The sequence below is a fragment of the Sceloporus undulatus genome, chromosome 2 (assembly GCF_019175285.1).
Source record: "Sceloporus undulatus isolate JIND9_A2432 ecotype Alabama chromosome 2, SceUnd_v1.1, whole genome shotgun sequence".
In the NCBI taxonomy this organism is placed as follows: Eukaryota; Metazoa; Chordata; class Lepidosauria; order Squamata; family Phrynosomatidae; genus Sceloporus; species Sceloporus undulatus.
In genome coordinates this window covers 222,480,062-222,493,760 of record NC_056523.1, presented here as the reverse complement: position 1 = coordinate 222,493,760, position 13,699 = coordinate 222,480,062, and the positions used below count along the sequence as shown (strand labels likewise).

The following is a 13,699-nucleotide window of genomic DNA, read 5'->3' as shown; positions in this document are numbered from 1 at the left end:
AAAACCATCTGATAAAATTAAGATGCCACCTGAATTAACATTTAATCCAGATAGAGATATGTCAAATTAAAATGCCATGGGATAAGCTCCTAATATGCTCCTCCTGGAGGAAAGTTGACTGCATGTTGTTATTGTTGCTGTGTGCCTTCAAGTCATTTCTGAATTACGGAGACCCTAAGGAGAACTTATCATGATATTTTATAGGCATGTTTCTTTGGGGGGGGGGCTGCCATTGCCTTCCTCTGAGATTGAGAGAGTATGATTTACCCAGGTCATCCAGTGAGTTTACATGGCAGAGCTGGGATTTGAACTCTGGTCTCCAGAGTCATAGTCTAACGCTCAAACCACTACATCACAGTAATTGTTATCTCATAAGAACCCAACTCTCCATGTGCAAGGCAAGGATAAGCACATGCTGAGCTGTTTGGAGGTGTGTCCTACACTGGAGGAACCTGCTGAAGAGCTAAATAGAAGGCTTTAGTAATTTGCATCTATGGACTCTACAGTAAGAGACGTTGCCTTCATTTGGCTCAGAAGAGTGAAAGAATACAACTGGACACCTTCCTCAGGTACTGCACTTGCAAAACCTCCAGGATGCAGCTGGCTTCAGCAATAGGCTTTTGGAAGCAGACTTATCTCAATCCATTGCAAATAGTGCATATACTCAACTATAAGTCAACCTCATGAGGACAGGTTTTGGGGCCAAAATTATGGATTTTGATGTGATCCATGTTGAGGGGCATATAACAAGGGATCGAAAGGAAAAGCAAAGGAAAACAATGCCAAAGAACTTAGAAAATCCCAGCAGGTATAACTGTTTGTTCTCATCCTAAAGGCTGGATGGATAAGAAAGTAGAGGGGGGGGGGTGTCAGTGCTTCCAGGACAGATTATACTCAAGCCTTTCACCAAGACATGGATCCTTTTTAAACTGAGCGTTACAGTATTTACATCGACCCATGAATAAGTTAACTTGGGCTTTTTTGGGGTCATTTTTTGAGTAAAATTTCTAGAGTATATACAGTAAGTGGATGCTTTCTTAGACATGATTCAAAGCCTCCCCTAAACATTTTCAAAATAATCTTCAGAGAAGGAAAAGTGAAGAACAGGCTGTATACAGTAGGCCCTCTGCATCCATGGATTCTTTCTCCAAGCAAACCTTGATTTTGCCATTTTACATTAGGGACACCATTTTACCATGCCATTGTATTTAATGGGACTTAAGCATCCACTGTTTTTGGTATCCTTGGGGGTTCTTGGAACCAAATCCCAGCAGAGATTAAGGGCCTCAAAAAATGAATTTTTTGAGGAAAGCTTTCGGATATAAGGAGTCATGATCTGTTAACTTTCTGCAGTTGACAGGATTCCAATTTCAGAGTGACCAGATGTCCTCACCACAAAGGAGGACAAGGCACTGCAAAACATGGGACCTTCAAGAAAAATGTAGGACATGCCTAACATAAAAGCAAAAAAAAAAAAAAAAATGTTAATATAAATGTAAATTCATGCTTCTCAGTTATGCTCAAAATGGAGGACATTTTGGAATTCTTCCTAGACAGAAGGTTGAAATGTAGGACATGCCCTGGAAAAGGTGGACATCTGGTCACGCTGATCATGTTGGGATTTGAGCAGAGCCACATTCTGTTCCTTGTTTGGATCATAATTCTAGCAGCAGAAGTTGGGATTTTCTGTGCCTCTGACAATGCAATCTTATATACAGTTGTCCCTCCATATTCGCTAGTGTTAGGGGAACAAGACCCCCGTGAATATGGAAAAACTGCAAATAACAAAAACACTGTTTTACCAGAGAGGACCCCTCTCTAGGAATCTCTAGGTCCTCCAGTGCAACTCTGTGGTCAATGTCCAACATACACTGACCATAGAATGGCATTGGAGTAGCTACAAATGGTCTTTCAGTGCAAGTTGACCACAGCGTTGCACTGGAGGACCTAGACAGTCCTAGAGAGAACATGTTAATCAAATCCATGAATAATCAAATCCGCAAATATCAAAGCCGCAAATATGGAAGGATGACTGTATATCTACTCACAAGTATGTTACTGCAGCCTTAAAACATAATTCTAAGTCAAAATTCAATCTGTCAGTGAACATGTGCACCCCAAAATTTCCCAGATAAAAGTAATGATATTATAGATAATTCACTCAGTGTTGCTTTCTGTGACATATTGCTCAAAGTTTTTTTTTCCAGTGGTGTGTTACTATATTTATTTACCCTCCACTGATTTTTTTTTAAAAAGCCAAGAGGGCATTTCATTTTTTAGACACAGATATTGTTGTTGTGTGTCTCTATGTCATTTTTTACTTAAGGTGATCCTCAGCTGACCACATCATAGGGCTTTCTTGGCAAGTTTCTTCAGAGAGGGTTTGCTTTTGCCATCCTCTGAGGCTGAGACAATGTGACTTGCCCAAAGTCACCCAGTGTTTTTTTATACTCAAGTGGTGAACTGAACCATGTTCTGCAGAGTCATAGTCCAATGCTCAAACCACCACACCATGCTGGCTTTCACAGATATACCAAACACAATTATTTTATGTTGTCAGTACAGGTATACCTCAGTTAATAAAGTAGATTTGCTCCAAGGCATTACTTCTCTAACAGAAAATTGGATACCAGAGGCAGAAATAATATGAGGAAAAGAGTGCTAAGTTCCTACACCACAAAAAAGAACAGCAATTCAGCATGTTTCAGCAAACTTTTTATTCAAACACTTGGGATTATGCATATGTGAAACAAAACAACTAGGTCAGGTAAGCTTTGCATAAGGAAACAAAGATATCTGATCCTTCTGAGGATATATTTTTCTTTATTTCACCAGCCTCCACTTGTCTTATGATTTCCATTTTGAAAGCCAGATTTACAGATCTATGCTTTTTAAAAACGTTATTTTAATATGCTGGGGAGAGATGGCAAGGCATGCTAATCTGCTTTCCCTTTCTTTCTCTGTTTGCTGTTGCTGGAGGTTCAGTATGGGATTCTAGAAGCAGCTGCTGTTTATCTTATCTATTGTAGGAAAGCATGCTTCCATTCATTCCTAGCTTAGGCTTTATTGCATTGTATACTACAGAGATGCTCCTGCAACTCAGCACTGAAAGTCTGTGTTTCTCCAGCCTGCCTTAACCACCGTCTGAGTGCTGATTGCTAAAAAAAAATCAACAACTTCCAGCTAGATGGAGGACAAGGAGAAAAGGGAGGGTCTGACTGAGCATAAAAAGACTTTGCAAAAAGTAATTTCTTTGTCAGAGGCTTTGTTAACTGAGGTATGTCTGTAGTTTCAAGTGAACCTTGCCAATTACAGTACTGGAAAAGTTCTGCAATCTTAGGGGCTTGACAGATGGTCCCAAAGGAGTGGCTTTCTGCTGCCCCTTTCATTGCTGGATTGGGGCTGCGGCAACTGCACGCTGTGCCCCAATCTGGCGTTCTCCCAGCTCTAAAAAGACTGGCAAAATGCTGCTCCTTTTAGAGCTGGCAAAAAGCCATTTTCGGTGTTTCTTTGGCACAGCATTTCTAAACAGTGCACCAAAGAAATGGCGTGGCACTGCTCACCATCTTTTTGGGCAGGTGGCATGACACTACATCAGGGTGTGCAGTGTGTGCTCACCATGCCCCCACTCCACCCCAATGTTGCTGATTTTCGCTGGTCTGTTTAACCCCTTAGTGTGTATTAGACATAAGAGGTACCATGTGATTTAATTTCTAGAGACCTCAGGAAGGAAGTTCAAAAGTAAGACTGGAACTCATGCTGGATTATTTTTAAAAACCCTCTCCTCCAAATCTGTAACAAAGGCAAATTAGGGACATTGATCCCCAGGCATGGATACTAGAATCTAGGGCAGTTAGGCATAGGTCTGGGCCAGTGATGGTGAAACTTTTAGAGACCGAGTGCCCAAACTCAAAGGCATCCTTGCACCGGGTGTTACCCAGTGCCAAGGGGTGGGACTTCTGGGGGAAAGAGATGGGACTTCTGGGGGTGGGACTTCCACCTTCTGGAGGTGGAGCTTCCAGGGGCAGGACTTCACCAGAGACAATAAAGGCACGGGAGGGCGGGAAAAGAGGAGGAACAGGCACGTGCCTCCTCCTACTCTTTCCTCACCCTCCCATCTCTTCGTGTGCCCTCAGAAATGATTTCATGTGCCAGAGAGGGCACAAGTGCAATAGGTTCATCACCACGGGTCTAGGCTGACCATATTTCCTTGAGACAAAAACAGGACATTGGGCTGGCAAAAACAGGATAGGGTCCTGTAATATTCCATATTTATGAAAAAGTAAGACAATAATTTCAGTCTTTCAATACGTGCTTTATCATAAAAACGTTTCACATTACAGGACACTTTTTTTTGACAACCACAATTTCAAAGAAGGATCTTCAAACTGTTTTCATAATATAATAAGGCATTTTCCCCTTGAAAACAGGACAAAACTGACATTTATATTAAAATGATCTGATGGTTTGAAAATGTGTGTGGGGGGAAGGTACTGTCCCATTTAAAACAGTATGTATGATCAGCCTACATAGGTCCCTTGTGGCTAGTGGGTATCAGATACACTGAACTAGCATGCCAAGAAATTCTCCATATCTAATAGTAATCTGATGGCATGCTTTCTGCAAGTACCTTTGACTTTTGTGGCAGAGAATGGAAGAAAAGAAGTGAGATTGGCTTCTCTCTTATGTTGTTGTGTGCCTCCATTTTTTCACATTTTATTTATGCCAATCCGAAAATCATGGGGGATTCTTGGAAAGATTTGTTCAGAGGAGGCTTGCCATTGCCTTCCTCGTATTACTTTTGAAATTTCCTCCCTGTAGTGGTTTTAGCATTGGTAGGAGGTGACACCATGAGTTACTGAACTGGGTGACGCCAACCCTAGTGATGCCACTGTTTGAAAGCAAGAGCAATAGAAAAATTGATTGTATGTTATTAAGTGCTTTATAATTATTATGCACAAAGAGGGCTTACGGTAAAAGCCTACCATCCTATGAAATCACCTGTCTTCTTTGTTGTAAATCCTCCTTCCCAACAGTGCTTTGCAACAGAAGAAACCCATCCAGTCCATAATACAGTGCAATGTGTAAATTGGCCCTCAACATCTTCCCCTGCCCTGTTTCTCATCATGGAGTGATATAGTTTCTATTTACAAAAGAAGACAATGTGAGAATGTCAGTAGCAGCAGCGTGTATAGTTTTCCATTGCTTCTAGGGAATGTGGAGAAAGAAGCATCAATGGAATTCAGAGCTGATGTTATTTCTATCTTCAATTATTAGCAGAAGCCGGAGGGCCCCACTATAGCAGGTTGAAACAGGTGATGTGCAGAAAATATATCAAAGACAGACCAAAACAGACTTGTGTACTTATGGTGAGGTGGGAAGAAAGGAAGGAACACCAGCAGCTGAACAGTGACAGGAAAAAAAACCCCCAGTGTGTAAACCATGGGTTGTCTGGGTGCAAATGCCCAATGTTGGTGACTCATGAGATTCTGTATGGGAAGGGAAGAAAGAGAGAAAGAGGATTGAGAAGCTGTCAATTTTAAAAAATGGCAATGGGGTTACTTTGCAAAACAAAATGAAATTGGTGGTCATTCCATGCCAGGGATCAGAAAGTGTGTGTGAACTGCATATTCCAGTACTAGAGGAAGAGGGTGGGTGGAGGAGTTACCAAGTTCTGTTTTTTTGAAAGATGTTATTTTGATCACTTTCTCTGACACTCCTCTTTAATGCCTTCAGCCAGGCTGGAAGGAAAGGGTTTGTCTTTGATCTGAAATTATATTCTCTGCTTGCGGAGAAGGTGGAAGGAATCAAGAATCAGCAAGAAGAGAAGTTTTCCAAAGAACTCCACAGTGGAACTATGAGGAGGACTCTGCCACAGGTTGTATAAAGCCCAAGCCTCGTTCTGTTGACCGTCCGTCTCTGTCTCCTTGCTCATAGGAATCCATCCAGTTCTAATTCCTCTGCTTTTTCTGCATCTTCTTCAGCTCTTACATGTCTTTGTGCTTCAATAAAGCTTTCCAAGAGCCTTTGCTAGTCTTCTGACATTATGTTTTTATGCTATTTGTGTCCAAATTTCATCTCTGATTATAAAAAATATATATTTTCAGCATACCAGTTCACATGGTCTCTTATCACTGACTAATTCATTTCTTTTGTTTGTCATTATTGTGCACCTTCAAGTCATTTCGAATCTATGGTGACTCCAAGGTGAATGTATCATGGGGTTTTCTTGGGGAGATTTGTTCAGAGGAGGTTTGCCCTTGCCTTCTCCTGAGGCTGAGAGAATGTGACTTGCCCAAGGTCACATAGTGGTTTTCATTGCTGAGCTGGGAATTGAACCCTGGTCTCCAGAGTTGTAGTCTGACACTCAAACCACTATGCCACACTGCATATAAATGAATACATAAGCTGACAGTGTCTTTGAACATGTGCAGAATGTCATCCTTTCACCATTGATGATTTGCAGGGAGGCCATGGGTTAGGAGGAAAATACTGTAATTTATAAAATCGTGTTTTGTGGCAGGACATCTCTTTTTAAGCACTCAGTATTATTACAATGAGAGCCAATGTGATGTAGTGATTTGAGCATTGGACTAGGACTCTAAAGGTCAGAGTTCTTTTCCCTGCCCAGCCATGGAAACTCATCGGGTGACCTTGGAGAAGTCGCATACTCTCAGCCCGAGAAAACCCCATGATAGGATTGCCACAAGATGGAAGCAACCTGAAAGCACACAATAACAAATTATTATAATGGCTTCACTCCCATTGGCATTCACTTCCATTAGACAGAGTGATGGAATACCAATGTTTTCTGTTTTTCTGTGAATTTGCTACATTTTGATTAAGACCATTAAGACTTTAATCCTACCTCATTTGAAGTCCTGTTGGAAGTTCCCCTGAACTTGATGGAATTTATTTCAGAGTAAAGTGTAGTGTAGTGTTGAGTGTTGGGCTATGACTCTAGAGACTAGCTCAGCCATGGAACCCACTGGGTGACCTGGGCAAGTCACATTCTCTCAGCCTCAGGGGAAGGCAATGGCATTCCTCTGAATAAACACAATGATTAGGGTCACCATAATTTGGAAATGACTTAAAGTCAAACAGCACACATACATATATGAGATTGTAAGGAAAGATGATTATATTTACTTATCTGTTTTGTTTTAAAATCCTAAAAGGTTTTTCTAGTTAGTTTGAGTTGCATAAGTTATACACTTCTGTTCCTGTTTACTTTGTTTTGGGGTACTAGTTTTACATTGAATGTTGTACCTGTTTGCATTTCAGGGAGATGTGAAGGCAACGTAAAAATGATAGTGTGCACGGCGCACACAATAGATACAGTGATTCCCAAACTCTGGCTCTCCAGATGTTTTAGACTTCAGCTCCCAAAATTCCTGACTGTTGGCCAAACTGCCTGGGGCTTCTGGGAATTGAAGTCCAAAACACCTGGAGGACCAAAGTCTGGGAAGCATTGAGAGTTTCAGGTCTAGCCTGTAGTACCAGAATCCTCGAAGTTTTATATATCATGGGGCATGGTAAATAGATTTTGGATCCGCATGTGTACTTGCATATACATGGCTAAAAATACCAAAATTGTGCATCCATCCATCCATCCATCCATCCATCCATCCATCCATCCATCCATCCATCCCTGCTCCTAACCCCAGTAACAGATTATTGGAATAGTTAATATTGCCTATTTGATTGTTGCTGTTCTGTGTGCCTTCAAGTAATTTCTGTCTTATGGCAACCCTCAGGCAAACCTATCATGGGGTTTTCTTGACAAGACTTGTTCAGAGGTTTGCAATTGCCTTCCCCTGAGGCTGAGAGTGTGTGACTTGGCCAAGGTCACTTGCCCAGTGGGTTTCATGGCCGAGCTGGGAATCGAACCCTGTTCTCCAGAGTCATAGTCCAACACTCAGACCACTGCAGCACACTATTAGTTCCACCAAATCCACTCCAAATGATATTAAATATTCTGAAATTTTTAAATATAACCTTTGGAGCACAGGGCAGAGCAAGCAGTTATATAGCAAATAAAAGGAATATGCTTCAGAGGACAAGGGGCTTTCCCAAATGAGTGTGATTAGAGGTGGCAGAGAGCTCAAGCACTGATCTTTGGTTTGTGAGATTAAACGTACAGAATAACCAGCATCCATATTTTCTTCTCGTGTTGGAGGAAAGGCAAAACTGCCAGAAGTGTAAAGTGTGCTATTCAAATAAAAGGGACTGATCTCAGTGCTCTCCAACTTTCTGATATGTTGCAGTTATTTATGTCCCCAGCAAATGAAAGCTGTCAAATGCAAAATTGATCACATATGGGCTACAGAGTTTTCCTTATAGCTGCTTTAAATGTGTTTTGCAATCAAACTTAGTATGGGGGGAAAATATACAGTGTAAAGATTAGTTCCAAGTGATACATATTTTCCTACATGAAAAGCAAGGTCTAATCATTACTTATTACACAAGCCTGATTATGAATCCCGGTGTGGATTAATCACAAACTGTATTAATTGCATACTTTATTTTAAGTGCACTTTTCATACTTTAGCAAAGAGGGCAGTATTGTTTGAGAACACAGGATTTTTTTAGGGAGGGGGAGAGAAAGAAAAAAAATGTCTCTTCATCTCTGGAATTCTTTTCCCCTGAAGTCTTGCCAAAGCCTATGTCTGTGTGATTCCAGAAGCAGTATAAGACATTTTCATTCAAACTGACTTTTGGTGAGCAGGGTTAGGGTGGAGATTAGGTGAGGTTTAATCGGTATAACTGGGGATTTTGTGGTTAATGTGTTTTCACCTGAGCCAGCCCCCTTGAGTGGGGGGAAGTAGGAGACAGGTTAGTCCCTCTGTCTTCAATGCAGCTTGTTGTTTGTTGTTGTGTGCCTTCAAGTAGTTTTTGACCTACAATGATCCTAAGGGGAACCTATTATGGGGTTTTCTTGGTACATTTCTTCAGATGAAGTTTATCATCACCATCCCCTGGGGCTCAGAGATTGTGACTTGTCCAGGGTCATCCAGTGGGTTTTATGGCTGAGCAGCAATTCGAACCCTGGTCTCCAGAGTCGCAGTCCAACACTCAAACCACTAAACTATGCTGAAAAATTGGCATTGGATTGCTACCTTAATCCTTTTTGGGGTGAGATTATTTATTTATCCATCTACCCATCCATTCATCCATTTACCATATTTACACAACTATAAGTCAACCTTATGTATAAGTCAAGGGCAGATTCAAGGGCAAAAATTATGGATTTTGATATGACCCATGGATAATGTAAGGGCGGTTTGAGCACTGGACTCTGAAGACCAGGGTTAGAATCCCTGCTTGGACATGGAAACCCACTGAGTGGCTTTAGGCAAGTCACACTCTCTCAGCCTCAAAAGAGGTAAAAGAAAAACTACCTCTGAACAAATCTTGCCAAGCAAAACTCTGTGATAGGCTTGCATTGAGCCAGTGTGGTGTAGTGGCTTGAGTGCTGGACTATGACTCTGCCAAAAAATAAAATAAAATAAAAAATAGGTGGAATCCATGAATATGGAGGGCTGACTGTATATACTCATGTATAAGTCCAGACATTTTAGTAAAAGAAAAGTTGACCCAAAAATCTGGCTCAACTTATTCATGGGTCAGTGTAAGTACTGTGTGTGCTGTGTGCCTTCAAATCATCTCTGACTTCAAGGTGAACCTATCACCCCAAGGTGAACCTATCAAGGGGTTTTCTTGGCAAGATTTGTTCAGAGGGGTTTTGCCATTGCCTTCCCCTGAGGCTGAGAACATGTAATAATAATAATAATATAATAAATTTTTATTTATATACCGCCCTGTGGCGAACCAATCCGGGCGGTTTACAACATTAAAATAACATACAGCATAAAAACAATATATTTCCCTCCCCCCTTAAAAAGTTATTAAACAACATATCTAATTTAAAACCACAATAACTAGTTAAAATAACAATAAATTAAACAAAATAATACCAACCAATAAACCACTGCAACTTCAATTCTAAAGAAAAGGGGCTTTGGAGACATTACTGAGGAGGGGGGAAATCTTGAGATCCTGAGGCCGGGATATTTCAATCTGGGAAGGCCTGCCTGAAGAGATCCGTCTTGACAGCCTTTTTGAAGCTGTCCAAAGATGTTAATTGACGGATCTCATCCGGCAGGCCGTTCCAGAGCCTGGGGGCGACAACAGAGAAAGCCCTCCGGGAGGTCGCCGCAAGCCTCGATTTTTGAGGCTGCAACAAGTTCCTCCCAGAGGACCGGAGAGCGCGGGGAGGATTGTATGGGAGGAGGCGGTCTCTGAGATAGCTTGGACCCAAGCCATTTAGGGCTTTAAAGGTAATAACCAACACCTTGTACTGGGCCCGGAAACCAATAGGCAGCCAGTGGAGGGACCTCAAAACTGGAGTGATATGGTCCCTTCTGAATGTTCCTGACACAAGCCTGGCTGCCATGTTTTGAACCAGCTGTAGTTTCCGAACCAGGCACAAGGGTAGCCCCATGTAGAGCGCATTACAGAAGTCAAGGCGTGAGGTTACCAGCGCGTGCACAACTGTCTCGAGATCCCTTACTTCCAGAAAAGGGCGCAGCTGGCGTATCAGCCGAAGCTGATAACAGGCGCTCCTGACCGTCGCATTCACCTGATCTATCATCAGGAGCGACGAGTCAAGGAGCACCCCCAGACTGCGAACACAGTCACTAGAGGAGAGTGTGACCCCGTCCAGGACTGGTGGTTGCAACCCAATTCTTGGTTTCGGGGCCGCTACTGTGAGCACCTCCGTCTTGTTCGGATTCAGCTTCAATCTGTTTTTCCTCATCCAGCCCATTACCGCCCGAAGACATTCATTGAGAGAAGAGATGCCATTAGAATTCGAGGCCAACGAACGAGACATGGAGAAATAGATTTGGGTGTCATCAGCGTACTGATAGCACCCAGCACCATAACTCCGTATGATCTCACCCAGCGGCTTCATATAGATGTTAAACAACATTGGGGACAAAATAGCTCCCTGAGGGACTCCACAAAGGAGCTCCCTCTTTCTGGAGCTACTGTCCTCGATCAGCACCCTCTGGGACCTGCCCGAGAGGTAGGACCGGAACCACTGCAATGCAGTGCCTCCGATACCTAATCCCCCCAAGCGGTCCAGGAGGATGCCGTGATCTATCGTATTGAAAGCCGCTGAGAGGTCTAAGAGCACCAACTGGGTCACACTACCCCTGTCGATGCTCAGACGCAGATCGTCAGTCAAGGCAACCATGGCAGTCTCAACCCCAAAGCCTGTCCTGAAGCCGGTTTGAAATGGGTCTAGATAATCGGTTTCATCCAAGACAGCTTGGAGCTGAAGAGCAACCGCCCTCTCGATTACCTTGCCCAAAAATGGCAGCAGAGAAACAGGCCTGTAGTTGTTCATATCCAGGGGGTCCAAGGAAGGTTTTTTCAGAAGCGGCTTAACAGCCGCTTCCTTCAGACAAGATGGAACATGCCCTTCCCTAAAGGATGCATTGATAATATCCGTGAGGAATCTCCTCAATGCATCCCCCCCCTGGACGGCCAGCCATGATGGGCAAGGGTCAAGAGGGCAGGTTGTTTTCCTCACCTTACCAAGCAGCTTGTCCACGTCCTCGGTACTCACTGATTGGAGCTGATCCAGAATAACTTCATCGACGGAGTCACTGGACGCCTCGCCTATAGATTCTGTTACAACAGTGGCGTCTAAGTCGGCTCTTATCTGAGAGATTTTATCTGCAAAGAAGTTGTTAAATGCGTCACAGCAGGCCGTCGTCGGGTTAAGCAAGGGATTTGGCGCAGGAGGTACCTGCGTCATTTCCCTCACCACCTTAAACAGCTCTGCTGGACGGGACTCTGCAGACGCAATACGTGCAGAGGAGAAAGCTCTCTTTGCTGCACGAATTGCCTCCCGATAGGAACAAAGAAAGTTCCTATGGCGAGTTCTGTCAGATAGGAGTCGAGTCTTCCGCCACTTACGCTCTAGTCGTTGTCCGAACCGCTTCATTCTCCTAAGCTCTGGTGTATACCATGGCCTACGATTTGAAGCGGATTGGCAAGGACGCTTGGGAGCGATCGTGTTGATAGCCCTGGTAAGATCGGTGTTCCAGGTATCAACCAGAGCATCGACAGGGTCACCGGCATTCCCAACCATTAAACCCTCTAAGGCTCTCTGGAATCCTATTGGTTCCATTAGCCTTCGAGGGCGGACCATTCGAATGGGTCCACCACCCCCGGTGGGGCAGATATTGGCTCTTAGTGCCGTCTTGACCAGGAAATGATCCGTCCATGACAATGCGGAGGTACTTACCACCTCCGCCCACGGATATTCCTGTTCCGTACTAAAGACCGCATCGAGTGTATGACCTGCACAATGTGTGGGCCCAATGACCAGTTGGGATAGGCCCATGTTTGTCATGGTCTCCATGAACTCCCGAGCCGCACCTGTTAAGCTGGTCTCGAGCGGAATGTTGAAGTCCCCCAAAACTAGAAGTCTGGGGGACTCCAACAATAGCTCAGAGACCACCTGTGTCAGCTCAGTCAGGGAGTCTGCTAGACAACGGGGTGGTCGGTAGACTAGCAAAATCCCCAGACTATCCCTGGTCTTCAGGCTGAGATACATACACTCGAAGTGGACTGTGTTCCGGACAGGTATCCTGGTCAAGGTCAGGTGGTTCTTGTGAACCAGAGCCACTCCGCCCCCCCGCCCACTTCTCCTCACCTGCTCACTGACAGAATACCCAGCTGGGAGGGCCTGCGCCCAGGTGACTGCGCTATCCTCTCCCAGCCAGGTCTCTGTGAAGCAGGCCAGGTTGGCATCCTCATCCAGGAGGAGGTCCTGGATGATGTGGGTCTTGTTTTTGACCGACCTGGCATTGCAGAGGAGCAGAGTGAGGTTCTGTGGAATGGTTGGTCTGCTCTCCAAGCCATTCTGAGATACAGAGGGAACTGAAGGCGGGATAGCTTTCAAACAGCGATCCCGTCTTCTTTTGTAACATTTGTTCCCTCTATTCCAACCATGCCTCCCATTCCCCAGCACAACTCCAATGGCCGCGCCCACCACATTCCCGGCCTCAGGTGGGTGGTGGAATTCAGAGCCATTGGCAAGATAAAATGATTGGGACATAAATCGTCCCAACCCTTTGGCCCCGTGGTCTAACAATCAGATGACAAGGGACCTACTGGCTGATGGATATTTAATTCGACCCATAATCTCCTCAGATCTTGAGATGACCTAATCAAACTTCCAAACCCCTTAAAGTTACAGTGGTGTTCCTGAAGGGGGTGGGTTGGGGGGCTTAAGACTCCCGCCCTGGCCACACCCCTTTCCTCCTCAGCTGCTTCTGCCCCACCTCTGCCTTTGCCTTGAGTCCCGGTGTTGTTGGGAAGCTTGCTCTGGCTGTGGCTTTGGCTTTGGCGTCTGAGCTGGAGTGGTGTTCCTGGAGGGGGTGGGTTGGGGGGCTTAAGACTCCCGCCCTAGCCACACCCCTTTCCTCCTCAGCTGCTTCTGCCCCACCTCTGCCTTTGCCTTGAGTCCCGGTGTTGTTGGGAAGCTTGCTCTGGCTGTGGCTTTGGCTTTGGCGTCTGAGCTGGAGTGGTGTTCCTGAAGGGAGTGGGTTGGGGGGCTTAAGACTCCCGCCCTAGCCACACCCCTTTCCTCCTCAGCTGCTTCTGCCCCACCTCTGCCTTT

The 13,699-nt window shown here is 44.4% G+C and overlaps 1 protein-coding gene across 4 annotated transcripts in view; it reads left to right on the top strand.

Moving 5' to 3' along the window:
* The first annotated feature begins 492 nt into the window (after positions 1-492).
* Positions 493-13,699, top strand: part of KEL (Kell metallo-endopeptidase (Kell blood group)) — a 59,697-nt gene continuing 46,490 nt past the window's right edge. The window contains exons 1-2 of one of the 4 annotated variants that reach the window (XM_042454431.1): positions 493-569; positions 5,741-5,878. In XM_042454431.1, the coding sequence (XP_042310365.1) occupies positions 5,858-5,878 (21 nt within the window). In that variant the 5' untranslated portion in view covers positions 493-569; positions 5,741-5,857. Of the gene's footprint in view, positions 570-5,736; positions 5,879-13,699 lie in introns of all 4 variants that reach the window. The other 3 variants (XM_042454432.1, XM_042454430.1, XM_042454433.1) reach the window with 3 other exon arrangements.